The sequence below is a fragment of the Gigantopelta aegis genome, chromosome 1 (genome assembly GCF_016097555.1).
Source record: "Gigantopelta aegis isolate Gae_Host chromosome 1, Gae_host_genome, whole genome shotgun sequence".
Taxonomy (NCBI): Eukaryota; Metazoa; Mollusca; class Gastropoda; order Neomphalida; family Peltospiridae; genus Gigantopelta; species Gigantopelta aegis.
This window is the reverse complement of record NC_054699.1, coordinates 27059908-27076292: the sequence shown is the minus strand read 5'-3', so window position 1 is coordinate 27076292 and position 16385 is coordinate 27059908. Positions and strand designations below refer to the sequence as shown.

General features: G+C 35.9%; 1 protein-coding gene across 8 annotated transcripts in view; it reads right to left on the bottom strand.

The window, feature by feature from the left end:
* Positions 1–16385, bottom strand: part of LOC121373100 (myosin-VIIa-like) — a 138680-nt gene that overhangs the window by 41255 nt on the left and 81040 nt on the right. For 7 of the 8 annotated variants that reach the window (XM_041499599.1, XM_041499550.1, XM_041499572.1 and 4 more), the window contains 8 exons: positions 13513–13666; positions 10242–10318; positions 8832–9091; positions 5564–5642; positions 4621–4752; positions 3598–3733; positions 2675–2781; positions 1921–2058 (listed from right to left, as the gene is read on the bottom strand). In XM_041499599.1, coding sequence (XP_041355533.1) covers positions 1921–2058; positions 2675–2781; positions 3598–3733; positions 4621–4752; positions 5564–5642; positions 8832–9091; positions 10242–10318; positions 13513–13666 — 1083 coding nt within the window. Of the gene's footprint in view, positions 1–1920; positions 2059–2674; positions 2782–3597; positions 3734–4620; positions 4753–5563; positions 5643–8831; positions 9092–10241; positions 10319–13512; positions 13966–16385 lie in introns of those variants that run through there. The other variant, XM_041499594.1, reaches the window with a different exon arrangement.

Sequence of the window (16385 nt, the reverse complement as noted above, 5' to 3'; positions counted from 1 at the left end):
CAGCAGCTTTCTGTTAAACAAATGTTTGTATATCTGGTTTAACACTTATTTTTAAATCATGATAACTGAGTCTGCTAAACTTGGCTTAATACATTTCACTAAGAAGGGCTGACATTTTATAATAAATACCAGAGGGTTTTTTAAAACTCATATGACTTTATACATCTCGCAAAGTGTTAACATTTTAATAAATACCAATGGTTCAGCTTGATACATCTGACGAAGAAGGATTGACTTTTCTTTCTTTTTTTAACCCATTTGGTCTTAACCATCTCACAATAAATACCAGTGCGTTTTTTAACTCATTTGGCTTAAAGTGTAATGGAAACAGTGCTTTTTTCACCCCATTGACTTGATAGATCTCACAAAGGGTTAATACATACCAATGCTTTTTTTGTAACTCATTTCATATGAACCATCTCACAAAGGGTTAACACTTTAATAAATACCAGAGCTTTTTTTAACTCGTTTGGCTTGATACATTTCACGAATAAGGACTGACATTTTATTAAGTACTACAGCTTTTTAAAAACTTATTTGGCTTGATACATTTGACAAAGATGGGTTGAATAAATACCAGAGCTTTTTTTAACTCGTTTGGCTTGATACATTTCACGAATAAGGACTGACATTTTAATAAGTACTATAGCTTTTTAAAAACTTATTTGGCTTGATACATTTGACAAAGATGAGTTTAATAAATACCAGAGCTTTTTTTAACTCGTTTGGCTTGATACATTTCACGAATAAGGACTGACATTTTAATAAGTACTATAGCTTTTTAAAAACTTATTTGGCTTGATACATTTGACAAAGATGGGTTGAATAAATACCAGAGCTTTTTTTAACTCGTTTGGCTTGATACATTTCACGAATAAGGACTGACATTTTATTAAGTACTACAGCTTTTTTAAAACTTATTTGGCTTATTACATTTGACAAAGATGGGTTGAATAAATACCAGTTTTTTTTTTAACTCGTTTGGCTTGATACATTTCACGAATAAGGACTGACATTTTATTAAGTACTACAGCTTTTTTAAAACTTATTTGGCTTATTACATTTGACAAAGATGGGTTGAATAAATACCAGAGCTTTTTTTAACTCGTTTGGCTTGATACATTTCACGAATAAGGACTGACATTTTATTAAGTACTACAGCTTTTTTTTAAACTTATTTGGCTTGATACATTTGACAAAGATGGGTTGAATAAATACCAGAGCTTTTTTTAACTCGTTTGGCTTGATACATTTCACGAATAAGGACTGACATTTTATTAAGTACTACAGCTTTTTTAAAACTTATTTGGCTTGATACATTTGACAAAGATGGGTTGAATAAATACCAGAGCTTTTTTTAACTCGTTTGGCTTGATACATTTCACGAATAAGGACTGACATTTTAATAAGTACTACAGCATTTTTTAAACTTATTTGGCTTGATACATTCGACAAAGATGGGTTGAATAAATACCAGAGTTTTTTAAAACTCATTTGGCTTGATACACATGTACATTTGACGAGGGTTTTTTTAAACTCATTTGGCTTGATACATTTGACAAAGAAGGGTTGAATAAATACTGTACTAGAGTTTTTTTAAATTCATTTGGCTTGAAACATAAATTTTGACAAAGAAGGGTTGAATAAATTCCGTACAAGAGGAGTTTTTTAAAACTTATTGGCTTGAAACATTTGACAAAGAAGGGTTGAATAAATACCGTACAAGAGGAGTTTTTTAAAACTTATTGGCTTGAAACATTTGACAAAGAAGGGTTGAATAAATACCGTACAAGAGGAGTTTTTTAAAACTTATTGGCTTGAAACATTTGACAAAGAAGGGTTGAATAAATACCGTACAAGAGGAGTTTTTTTAAACTCATTTGGCTTGAAACATTTGACAAATAAGGGTTGAATAAATACCAGTGCTTTCTTGAACTCGTTAGGCTTGATGCATCTGACGAAGAAGGGCTGACATGTTCCCAGGGTTCTCATCAGGGAGTCCAGGGATCTCTTGAACTGTGCGGCGAGCGTCGGGGTTCTCTTGCGAGTGTCCGTCCCCTGGTCACAAAGGAAACTTTTAGATAGCAGTACAATCATCACATGCTTTAGTTACTTAGTTCAAGTGTGAGTGCGTGTGCGTGTGCATGTGCATGTATGTGTGTGTGTGTGCATGCATGTGTTTTTGTATAAGTCTGTGTATGTATGTGTGTGTGTGTGTATGTGTTTGTCTATGCTGTGTGTGTGTGCTCTGTGTGTGTGCATGTGTGTGTGTGTGTGTGTGTGTGTGTGTGTGCATGCAAATGTTTGTGTATGTGTGTATTTATGCTGTGTGCATGCCTGTGTGTGTGTGCATGGCCAGTGTGTGTGTGTGTGTGTGTGTGTGTGCATGCATGGCCAATGTGTGTGTGTGTGCATGCATGGCCAGTGTGTGTGTGTGTGTGTGTGTGTGCATGCATGGCCAGTGTGTGTGTGTGTGTGTGTGTGTGGCCATATGCAGCATGGATAACATTAGAACAGTACAACAGGTACATATACCACTGCCTTTGCTACACCGACTATTTTTTTTTTTTTAACATGAGATGAGCATCCACAGATGCATTTTTCCAACAAAAACAATTGAACACAAAATTCTACCAAGAGCTAAGCGTTATTAAACCAGACAGCCGAGTCTTACCATTGAGATGTCGTTGGAGAAGAGCTTCTTGAGAAACTTGTTTTTCGTCGTCTGTATCAGCTGAATGAGATCAGCACTGAATGTGTCACGGTTCTTCTCCAGAAATCCTGAAACCACACACTTCAAAATTATACTCTTAATGCTAAATATAGACTGGATGTGATGTATGCATGCAGTCTTACTTGTTGTGACTGGTGTGTCTGTCTATTGTGTTTTGGGCATATACACCATATGCTATTCATTCTGGCTTGCTGTATGCATTTTGCAGAAACATGCATTGCACACATCCAATCTAGACTTTCTCATTAAAACTAATGGATTTTAATTTGTTTAGCCTGACTACACACATGCACAGCGTACAGTCTATATTAGCATTTAGTCTGGAATTTGGATCAATCAGGGGTTTTAATTATTGCTTCCTACAACCCGACTACTTAAATAAATAAAGCCCAATCCGACTTTCATTTTTGAGGGGAATGCATGTGATCACTTCCTTTCACCCCCATCAATTCAACCTGAAGTGCACTAAACCTTTCCCCCACTCCTGCCATCTGATCAAACCACACATATTTTTATAGAATGGATGATTGAAAGATAATGTACAAAGAGAATAACTAGTTAATGATGTAGGATACTGATTTTATCCTGTGAAAGTAACAAGGGCCAGAACAAGATAAAGACAATATCCTACTTCATTAACTAGTTATTATCTTTATCCTGCAGATCATAAAAAGGAAAAAAGCTATTATTTATGTTATTTCACTTACATTGTACGATGAACAATTTTGTAATGTCGCTATGCGTGATGACACATGCATGACGTTTCAAAAGTCATAATCTGCTGGTATATGTTTATTACCTTGCTTAGTTATTTCAGTCCTGTGGAAAACAAACCAGTTTTATTACATACAGGCATGACATACCTTCACTGTCATAGAAAACCACTCCAGCGAAGTGGTTCAGTCCAAACGTTGTGTTGAAGGCAGATTTTGGCTTCAGGTAGTTGTTGTTGCTACGGTGATGTTGATGCAGTTTGTTCAACATGGTTTGGTCTGTACCCTAAACATGGAACAAATAAAATGTTCAATTATGCACAATAAGATACAAAGTAAAGTTGATTTCTGTTTAACGACACCACTGAAGCACACTTATTAACCCTGATAAAGGGATGAAGGTAACTGATGCAACAGCTGAGGTAAAGCAATTGCACACACAGTTCTGCCTTTAGTCTCTGTAATTCCAATGTGAATGAATGAATGAATGAATGAATGAATGAAATGTTTTATTTAACGACACTCAACACATTTTATTTACGGTTATATGGCATCAGACATATGGTTAAGGACCACACAGAGAGGAAACCCGCTGTCACCACTTCACGGGCTACTCTTTTCGATTAGCAGCACGGGATCTTTTATATGCACCATCCCACAGACAGGATAGCACATACCACGGCCTTTGATGTACCAGTCGTGGTGCACTGGCTGGAGCGAGAAATATCCCAATGGGCCCACTGACGGGGATCGATCCCAAACCGACCGTGCATAAAGCGAGCACTGTACCACTGGGCTACACCTTGCCCCCCAAAATGAATGAATGAATGAATGAATGAATAACAAAACCCCAATGCACTGGCTTTTGGGTGTCAAACAAACGTAGGTATACCGAGATCTCAAATAACAATTCAGGTAAATGAATCATTTACGGACGAATGGATGGACAGACAATGCCATACCACAGTATGATACTATATAAAAACAATATCCCTGCATTACTTTTTTTAAAAACGGATGGACAGACAATGCCATACCACAGTATGATACTATATAAAAACAATATCCCTGCATTACTTTTTTTAAAAACAGATGGACAGACAATGCCATACCATAATATAATACTATATAAAAGCCATATCCCAGCATTACTTTTTAAAAAATGTCACCGACCTGTGGGAATTTGCTTTCTTCATCAACGAGAGCCATAATATTCATCGGCTTGACAGCGATAAGGTCAAGGGCATCTTGGTTATCGACAAACTCAATGTGGCTCCAGCTGATTCCTTCCAGGTTATATTCTTGCTGCAAAACAAAAACGCTATAAGCATTTAACAGTGTGTGTGTGTATGTGTGTGTGTGTGTGTGTGTGTGTGGGGGGGGGGGGTTATAATACCTTTTCTGGCCTCTGAGAACTGGCAATTTGCGTCAACTATTTATGGGTTATACAAAACAATTTCAGATAACCCGTTTCATTGTTGCATAACCCATCATGACCATGTAAATCTTGTCTTGAAGTAAATGTGTGAACGAAAAAAAGTGTTATGCAAACTATATTTGCGTAAGTGACACATGAACTAAACTATTATTCTCACACTATTATTTGAAATAAGGAAAATGCAATGCAAGACAGAATATGCCAAAAGGTCCATTCTTTAAAAAAAATACAGAAATTTTAAAATAAAATTAAAAATGAAAGGGATAACCTACCCGTATATGCAGTTTCTGTCATTAACAAACATGGAATCGGATATATAGTATTTAAAAAACTTTATTTTTATTTTTTTATTATTGAAAACATATTTTAATGCATAAACAACAAAAGGATTGAGCACAGATTTGCCAACTTACTAGGCCCTCTCCTCATCTAACCTATCCTCTCATCCCAGAATAATGCAGAAATGAAATGAGACATGTAGCTTCTGTGATAAAAAAAAAACAAGATCCGATACAAATGTTAATAGTTCTTATCAAATTCCAGAATAACAATGAAATCAAATGAACCATGTTTTAATATGTATAATAGTTTCCACACCACATATCAGAATCATATTAAAAGAAACACATTACAGGTTGCCAGTGGTTACCATATCTAATTCTATTTGACTAAACTCACCTGCTCCAGCTTGAATATGTGTCGCACAAAAAACTGTTGAAGATTTTCATTAGCGTAGTTGATACACAACTGTTCAAAGCTGAAAATAAAGAAAGAAAGAAATAAAGAAGAAAGAAAGAAATATAAATAATTACATAAATAAATTTAAAAATTCAGAGTACTGCAATACATGTTCCCTACCTATATTCTAAGTTCAAGGGAAATAACTCTCTGATAAATGGGTAAACTACCATGAAAGTCAAAACTTAATCTGCAACAGTACATGATAAAGCTATACACAAAATTTCAGCTCAATATCTTGAAGCATTGCAAAAACAATTCCGGAAAACAAAATTCCCATATCACGTAAATTCAAGAGCCATAACTCTGTTGAAAATGGGTAAATCGCCATGAAATTCAAACATGGTCTGTAACAGAACATAATAAAACTACACACATAATCTTAGTTGTAAAAACAACCAAAAGTCAGTAAAACTATATATGAGACAGATGGACAGACAGACAGACAGACAGACGGATGGAAGAACTTTGTTTTGTTTAACGACACCACTAGAGCAAACTGATTTATTAATCATTGGATATTGGATGTCAAACATTTGATAATTTTGACATATTATAGTCTTCGAGAGGAAACCCACTAAATTTTTCCATTAGTAGCAAGGGATCTTTTATATGCACCATCCCACAGACAGGATAGCCTTTGATATACCAGTCGTGGTGCACTGGCTGGAACGAGAAATTTTCCAATTGGGCCACCGATGGGGGGGGGGGGGGGGGGGGAGGGAAATTGATCCTAAACTGGCCGCGCATTACGCAAGTGCTTTACCACTGAGCTACATCCTGCCCCTGACAGATGGATGGAGACGAAATCCATAATCCCCACTGGTATGTAACTAATAAGTAAATGTGTGGCTGCACGACAAAAGGTTCCGGATGTCGTGCATTGTAATATCGCGTAACAGCCAATTACAATAAAATACATCTTTTTTTTCTTTTTTTTGTTTTTAGCACAAACAATTTTTAAAACAACTTAACTTTAATACTAATACATAGTTTTTCCTCAAATAAAACTATAAAACATGTTATTTGGTGATTGTGTACAACCTGTCAAATTCTAATTGTCTTTAATTACGCAAGAATTAATCACTTATTTGGCTGAGTTTATTATAAAATCTTGGACTTTTCAACGCCAAGTATTGCATACCACTGGAAAGGTCGTGAACTCTACTTTCTAAATATAGCAAGTGCGCAGATATATTTGTCACGTAGGAGTAATGCGCATTGAGACAATTTCCGTGGCAAAATTCAACAATTACTTTTTCCCAAACTATAAAATAAGAAAAACGTGTTATCGTCTGTTCAATTTATGAAGTAAAAATGCATTTGAAGTAGTAGTAAGACTGTGTATGTTGTAATGCGAGACGTGAAACGTATTTAAATCGAGACAAACATATAAAAAAACAAGTGCCTGCTCGATTCACGGTATCAATTGAGAAAATGGTGGCGCCCGTGAGACCAGTATGTGTAATGACAAAGGAAGCTGAGGTGGCTCGCCAGTTGAATTCGCTGTTAAACATCAATGCCAGTATGAGAAACATTGCTTCTGATGATGTGTTACAAGACATTATTATGGACTACTTTGTAAGTAGGGATCAGAGCGAGTCAGAATCGGATTTCGAATCAAACGAATCTATTTACTGAAATTCAGGTGGTCATCGGGCTCGTTACTCTGGCCGTGTTACAACCTGGTATGTGAGAACTTACTGTATGTTCAAAGCTGGAGAACTATTGACTTATGTTTGACTAAATATTCCTGTCTAGTCATAGCATTCATATTTGGTGTGAGCACTGATAGTTTCTCATTTTATTGATGGTGGATACTATTGTGCCTTTTTTTTTTCTTTTTTTTTTTAAAGGGGGGGGGGGGGGGAATGTATAATGGAGGTTCAATATAAATTCTTGTCAATGGCATATACTGTTAAAACAAATATTACATGGTTACAGAGTACAGAATAACTTGGTTGGCATATATTATTATTATTAATGAAGATTTCAAGCAATAATGAATCAGGTTTTTTGTGTAAAACTTCGGACTTCATTTTCTCAAAGAGGGTCCTTTGGAAAAAATCATAATTGTCTGTACAAAAAGTTCAATATTTCGGAAAGTTTTCATCCGATTTTCATAATTAAAACAGAATTTGGTTCTGTAGAATGTGCTTTATCTTATTCCTTCAAAAACACCTTCTATTTTTTTGGACCATGTGGCACCTTTTGTCATGCAGCCCCACAAATATCTTGCCATCTCATATACCGATTGCCAAATAATTTTGCTGGATTTTTTTACTACATTAAAATTCCTATTATTACCTAAAGGTAATGTTTTAACTACCACAGGTAATGTTTTATCTACCACAGGTAATGCTTTAACTACTACAGGTAATGTTTTATCTACCACAGGTAATGTTTTATCTACCACAGGTAATGTTTTATCTATCACAGGTAATGTTTTAACTACTACAGGTAATGTTTTATCTACCACAGGTAATGTTTTATCTATCACAGGTAATGTTTTAACTACCACAGGTAATGTTTTATCTATCACAGGTAATATTTATCTACCACAGGTAATGTTTTATCTACCACAGGTAATGTTTTATCTACCACAGGTAATGTTTTATCTATCACAGGTAATGTTTTATCTACCACAGGTAATGTTTGAACTACTACAGGTAATGTTTTATCTACCACAGGTAATGTTTTAACTACTACAGGTAATGTTTTATCTACCACAGGTAATGTTTTATCTACCACAGGTAATGTTTTAACTACCATAGGTAATGTTTTATCTACCACAGGTAATGTTTTAACTCCTACAGGTAATGTTTTAACTCCTACAGGTAATGTTTTATCTACCACAGGTAATGTTTTAACTCCTACAGGTAATGTTTTAACTCCTACAGGTAATGTTTTATCTACCACAGGTAATGTTTTAACTACCACAGGTAATGTTTTAACTCCCACAGGTAATGTTTTAACTACCACAGGTAATGTTTTAACTACCATAGGTAATGTTTTAACTCCTACAGGTAATGTTTTATCTACCACAGGTAATGTTTTAACTATCACAGGTAATGCTTTAACTCCCACAGGTAATGTTTTAACTACCACAGGTAATGTTTTAACTACCACAGGTAATGTTTTAACTACCACAGGTAATGTTTTAACTACCACAGGTAATGATTTAACTAACACAGGTAATTACTATCACCTGTTTGTGTCAAAGTTTTCAAATCCGAAGATATCGAGAACACCGATGGATTTGCGGTATTGGGACGGACCATCCTTGGGACGGAAAATGGCGTGGTTTATCTTGTCGACAATCCACACGAACATGCGACCGTAGATTCCCTTCACGCATGCGTCTCGCACATCGATTGCGGAGACATTGTTTATCGTCGACGTGACGCTTTCACCTTTTGTGAAAATTGTCTTTGTCGTGAGAGAGTCGATCATGTCCTGTGTGTCGACCTGGAACAAATAAAGTCGAGAATGTTAGTTAAAAAAACAACGGGTATGTAATAACACTTTAGGCAACACCTTCCCTTTATGTAAAAAACGTTTTTGTTGTAATAGAATCTATCATGCCTTGCAAATCAAATCAATTAATGCAGATGATCTATTGTAAATAATAGTAATAGTAACAGTAATAATAGTAATAGTAATAGTAGTAGTAATAGCAATAATAGTAATAGTAATAATAAAAGTAGTAGTAGTAGTAGTAGTAGTAGTAGTAATAGTAGTAATAGCAATAATAGTAATAGTAATAATAAAAGTAGTAGTAGTAGTAATAGTAGTAATAGTAATAATAATAATAATATTTTTAATGACACAATTAGAGCACACTGATTTATCACTAACTGGCTACTGGATGTCAACACTGCTAATTCTGACAAGACTTTCAGGAAACCCATCTATATGTATTTTCCATTAGCAGCAAGGGATCTTTTATATGCACTATCCCTCAGACAGGATAGCACATACCATGGCCTGTGATATACCAGCCGTGCACCATCCCTCAGACAGGATAGCACATACCATGGCCTGTGATATACCAGCCGTGCACCATCCCTCAGACAGGATAGCACATACCATGGCCTGTGATATACCAGTCGTGCACCATCCCTCAGACAGGATAGCACATACCATGGCCTGTGATATACCAGTCGTGCACCATCCCTCAGACAGAATAGCACATACCATGGCCTGTGATATACCAGTCGTGCATCATCCATCAGACAGGATAGCACATACCATGGCCTGTGATATACCAGTCGTGCACCATCCCTCAGACAGGATAGCACATACCATGGCCTTTGATATACCAGTCGTGCACCATCCCTCAGACAGAACAGCACATAACATGGCCTTTGATATACCAGTCGTGCACCATCCCTCAGACAGGATAGCACATACCATGGCCTTTGATATAGCCCAATGGGCCCACTGATCCTAGACCGAGTGTGAATCAGGCGAGTGCTTTACTACTGGGCTACGTCCCATCCCCTCCAATTGAGCTAGTTCCCGTTCTCAAATAATCAAAATATATACAAAACTGCACCTTTAACATCAATTAAATTGTTAACAAAGCAACATCATGTTATAGAAAGTCAGAACCTACTTCCAGCAAACGTGCGGCTCTTTTGATGAAGGAAATGTCCTGGATTTCTGTTGCATCAATGTGGTCAATTTCAATTTCTACAAAAAACAAAACACTAGAGTATTATCCAAAAAAAACTTAATCAAATGCATCTACAGAACAGAAGACAACTATAGAATCAACTAGAAACCCATCTATGGGTAGTTTAATCAAATCTACTCAAAACAATAAAATAAACCGATCTACAGTGATTTATGAAATACACAAGACAACTATAGAATCAACTAGAAACCCATCTATGGGTAGTTTAATAAAATCTACTCAAAACAATAAAATAAACCCATCTACAGTGGTTTATGAAATACACAAGACAACTATAGAATCAACTAGAAACCCATCTATGGGTAATTTAATAAAATCTACTCAAAACAATAAAATAAACCCATCTACAGTGGTTTATGAAATACACAAGACAACTATAGAATCAACTAGAAACCCATCTATGGGTAATTTAATAAAATCTACTCAAAACAATAAAATAAACCCATCTACAGTGGTTTATGAAATACACAAGACAACTATAGAATCAACTAGAAACCCATCTATGGGTAGTTTAATCAAATCTACTCAAAAAACCCAAAAAAACCCCCATCTACAGTGGTTTATGAAATACACAAGACAACTATAGAATCAACCAAAAACCCATATATGGGTAGTTTAATAAAATCTACCCAAAACAATAAAATAAACCCATCTACAGTGGTTTATGAAATACACAAGACAACTATAGAATCAACTAGAAACCCATCTATGGGTAGTTTAATAAAATCTACCCAAAACAATAAAATAAACCCATCTACAGTGGTTTATGAAATACACAAGACAACTATAGAATCAACTAGAAACCCATCTATGGGTAGTTTAATAAAATCTACACAAAACAATAAAATAAACCCATCTACAGTGGTTTATGAAATACACAAGACAATATACTATAGAATCAACTAAAAACCATCTATGTGGGGATCTACATGGTGAGTAAAACACTTGCATTTACAAGTAACTTTTGTTCACAGGCAACTGTTTCTTAAAAAGTAGTAGCCAATTGGCGAGTACAAAATAATGGACCTAGTAAGCATAAACAAGTTGAAGATGCCTATGAAATCATCAGTTAATAATATCTTAGTACATGGAAGATTAACAAGGATAAATTTACCATAATTGTAGTTGATGTATTCTCTGTACAGGAATATTAACTACATGTAGGATAATTTTGTCATAATTGTATTTGATGTATATGTTAATATTTCTGTACCATAATTGTATTGGATTTTGCCCATAGAATACTGACAAGGATGGGTTTACCATTGTATTTGATGTTGCACACAGAATACTGACAAGGATAGGTTTACCATTGTATTTGATGTTGCACACAGAATACTGACAAGGATAGGTTTACCATTGTATTTGATGTTGCCCATAGAATACTGACAAGGATGGGTTTACCATTGTATTTGATGTTGCCCATAGAATACTGACAAGGATTAGTTTACCTTTGTATTTGATGTTGCACACAGAATACTGACAAGGATAGGTTTACCATTGTATTTGATGTTGCCCATAGAATACTGACAAGGCTAAGTTTAGTGTTGTATTTGATGTTGCCCATAGAATACTGACAAGGCTAAGTTTACCATTGTATTTGATGTTGCCCATAGAATACTGACAAGGATTAGTTTACCTTTGTATTTGATGTTGCACACAGAATACTGACAAGGATAAATTTACCATTGTATTTGATGTTGCCCATAGAATACTGACAAGGATGGGTTTACCATTGTATTTGATGTTGCACACAGAATACTGACAAGGATGGGTTTACCGTTGTATTTGATGTTGCACACAGAATACTGACAAGGATGGGTTTACCATTGTATTTGATGTTGCACACAGAATACTGACAAGGATAGGTTTACCATTGTATTTGATGTTGCCCATAGAATACTGACAAGGCTAAGTTTACCATTGTATTTGATGTTGCCCATAGAATACTGACAAGGATTAGTTTACCCTTGTATTTGATGTTGCACACAGAATACTGACAAGGATAAATTTACCATTGTATTTGATGTTGCCCATAGAATACTGACAAGGATTAGTTTACCGTTGTATTTGATGTTGCCCATAGAATACTGACAAGGCTAAGTTTACTGTTGTATTTGATGTTGCCCATAGAATACTGACAAGGCTAAGTTTACCATTGTATTTGATGTTGCCCATAGAATACTGACAAGGATTAGTTTACCATTGTATTTGATGTTGCCCACAGAATACTGACAAGGATTAGTTTACTATTGTATTTGATGTTGCCCATAGAATACTGACAAGGCTAAGTTTACCGTTGTTTTTGATGTTGCCAATAGAATACTGACAAGGATAAGTTTACCATTGTATTTCATGTTGCCCATAGAATACTGACAAGGATTAGTTTACCACTGTATTTGATGTTGCCCACAGAATACTGACACGGCTAAGTTTACTGTTGTATTTGATATTGCCCATAGAATACTGACAAGGATAGGTTTACCATTGTATCTGATGTTGCCCATAGAATACTGACAAGGCTAAGTTTACTGTTGTATTTGATGTTGCCCATAGAATAATGACAAGGCTAAGTTTACTGTTGTATTTGATGTTGCCCATAGAATACTGACAAGGCTAAGTTTACTGTTGTATTTGATGTTGCCCATAGAAAACTGACAAGGCTAAGTTTACTGTTGTATTTGATGTTGCCCATAGAAAACTGACAAGGCTAAGTTTACTGTTGTATTTGATGTTGCCCATAGAAAACTGACAAGGATAGGTTTACTGTTGTATTTGATGTTGCCCATAGAAAACTGACAAGGCTAAGTTTACTGTTGTATTTGATGTTGCCCATAGAAAACTGACAAGGCTAAGTTTACTGTTGTATTTGATGTTGCCCATAGAAAACTGACAAGGATAGGTTTACTGTTGTATTTGATGTTGCCCATAGAAAACTGACAAGGCTAAGTTTACTGTTGTATTTGATGTTGCCCATAGAAAACTGACAAGGCTAAGTTTACTGTTGTATTTGATGTTGCCCATAGAATACTGACAAGGCTAAGTTTACTGTTGTATTTGATGTTGCCCATAGAAAACTGACAAGGCTAAGTTTACTGTTGTATTTGATGTTGCCCATAGAATACTGACAAGGCTAAGTTTACTGTTGTATTTGATGTTGCCCATAGAATACTGACAAGGATAAGTTTACCATTGTATTTGATGTTGCCCATGTGTAACAGTGCGCCCAGTATCTTCAGGATGGACCACATTTCTGACTCGTCAAACATCAGCACCTTCATCGCTGACCGGATGTCGGCAAACTCTTTAGTGTCATCGCGTCCCTCGCAGATGATGCCACCTCCCTGAAACAACAACAGTAATACTAAACAATATATAAATGTACACAAGCCATCTTGTTTTCAATCACACCTCCCTGAACCAACAACAGTAATATTACACATTTAAATATACACAAGCCATCTTATTTTCAACCACACCTCCCTAAAAGAAATACACAAACTACTAAACACAGAACAATAGCATCACATTTTTAATTGCAGAAATTCTCTGAAAGAAAAAAGAAAAGTTAAACAACATGCAATGTACTATATCATATAAAAGAAAGTAAAGTTTGTTTTATTTAACGCCGCCGCTAGAGCACATTGATTTTTAATCTTATCATCGGCTATTGGACGTCAAACATATGGTCATTCTGACACTGTTTTTAGAGGAAACCCACTGTCGCCACATAGGCTACTCTTTTTTACGACAGGCAGCAAGGGATCTTTTATTTGCGCTTCCCACAGGCAGTATAGCACAAACCATGGCCTTTGTTGAACCAGTTATGGATCACTGGTCGGTGCAAGTGGTTTACACCTACCCATTGAGCCTTGCGGAGCACTCACTCAGGGTTTGGAGTCGGTATCTCGATTAAAAATCCCATGCCTCGACTGGGATCCGAACCCAGTACCTACCAGCCTGTAGACCGATGGCCTGCCACGACACCACCGAGGCCGGTCAGCATGGGATGAAGGCAGTGGCATAGCGTGGGCAGGGCCACCGGGGCGGTTACCTTGGTTGCAAAATTCTGGACTGGTAGAAGGGACTCCGGGAGTGCTAACGGTCCACTGGCTAGGGGGCGCAATACTTGTCTTGCCCAGGGCAATGGCAACCCACGCTATGCCACTGGGTGAAGGAGGATTTGAGACAGTGTGTGATAAAGTAGAACCCCTGCTATAACATTTAGAGCATTATGAGATAATTGTACATACCTTTGTCTGTTGAAAAATTACCTGTAATTATGTTTGTGGGGTTTTTTAGCATGTGAATATCTATATCACCTGCTAGTTCTAAACAGAATAGACTTCCTTTGCAGGTTGCTATTCTGAGCCCTGCCATGATATTTAAAGTTATAAAATGTAACTAAAATCTAGACAGGAACCTTTTTGGTTTTGATTATCAAAATGAAAAAACAACAATACACAACTTAAAATAAAATTAAGGGAAAATAAAATTTTAAGTAACTGCAACAGTGCAACTGACTTCACTTATGAAATATGCAAATTAACCAATGTAATAGAATAATAATATGGACTTAGTCACCGCATGATCTAGATCATGTTGTAATATCAATTAAATTGACAAAAACAAAGTGAAGTTAAACTTTGTTTTGTTTAACAAAACCACTAAAGCAAATTGATCATCAGTAACTGGGTGTTAAACATCTGGTAATTCTGACGTATACAACAAATGTACTCTTAGAAAACATGTTATATTTTACTATTAGCAGCAAGGGATCTTTTACATTAGTACATACACACGCGCACACACACACACTCACGCACGCTTGTGCATGCACACAAACACACACACGCGCACACAAACAAACACATTCATGCACACAAACACAAGAGTTAAAGCTTGTTTTGTTTAACTACACCACTAGTGCACATTGATTAATTAATTAATAATCTATTGGATGTCAAACATTTTGTAATTCTGACACATAGTCATCAGAGGAAACCCCACTAGTTACATTGTTCCTAACGCAGCAAGGATTCTTTTATATGCACATTCCCACAGACAGGAAAGCTCATACCACAGCCTTTGTCCAGTTGTGGTGAAGTGGATGGAATGAGAAAAAAAACAATCAGTTAAATGGATCCACTGATGTGGTTCGATCCTGCTACGCAAGCACCTCAAGGGAGCACTCAACCGACAGAGCAAAGTCCCACCCCAACAAACACAAAAGTTGAAACCCTGTGTATGATGTGGCTGATGTCCTGTATTAGTAATACTTCTGGGGAAAAAAAATATTAAAGAAAGACCCAGGGCAAAGAATATCACAGCTAACTTTCAAAATCAACATGCAGTGAGAACAAAAATAAAAACACCAGTCTGAGACCAATCAATGTGCAGTAGACATTTTAACACAACAAAAAGAAACAAACAAACAAACAGCATGCACATCAGATCAAGTAGGTTAACGTGCCCTGCAAACTGTAATCTCTAGTTTATTAAAATAAAATAAAAATAATAATTTTTTTTTTTTACTATTTATTTAACCATGTAAATGTATATTTAGATATGGCTATACCTAGTAAAGTTATAAAAATGTAACAAAGCTGCCGGAAAAGGGCATTTTTATATGTAATCAGACACTTTTTTTCATATTTTTAGTGTCCTCCTGCCTCACCCACCCCCCACTAGACAATGGCCCTGATACCAACAATACTGTGCATTACTAGTGTTATCAGCTTACAGGCGATATCAGCTCCCCTACATTATTATGTGATATCTGATCAGTTTAATACAGATAAACATTAACAAGGACTTTTATTGTCTGTATGTCGCCCCTCAGGCTGTTATCACAAAGATAGCTATCCTTAACCTTACTTTGTAAGTTAGATTAAGTCAGTATTTTACTCCAGGCCTAATGCTTTAGCTATATGAACATTGAACTGTGACTATTTAGGTCACAGTTCAAAAAGTTAATGTTTAACTATACAACTAGAGCACACTGATTTATTAATCTTGATCAGCTATTGGTTGTCAAACATTTGGTAATTTTGACATATAGTA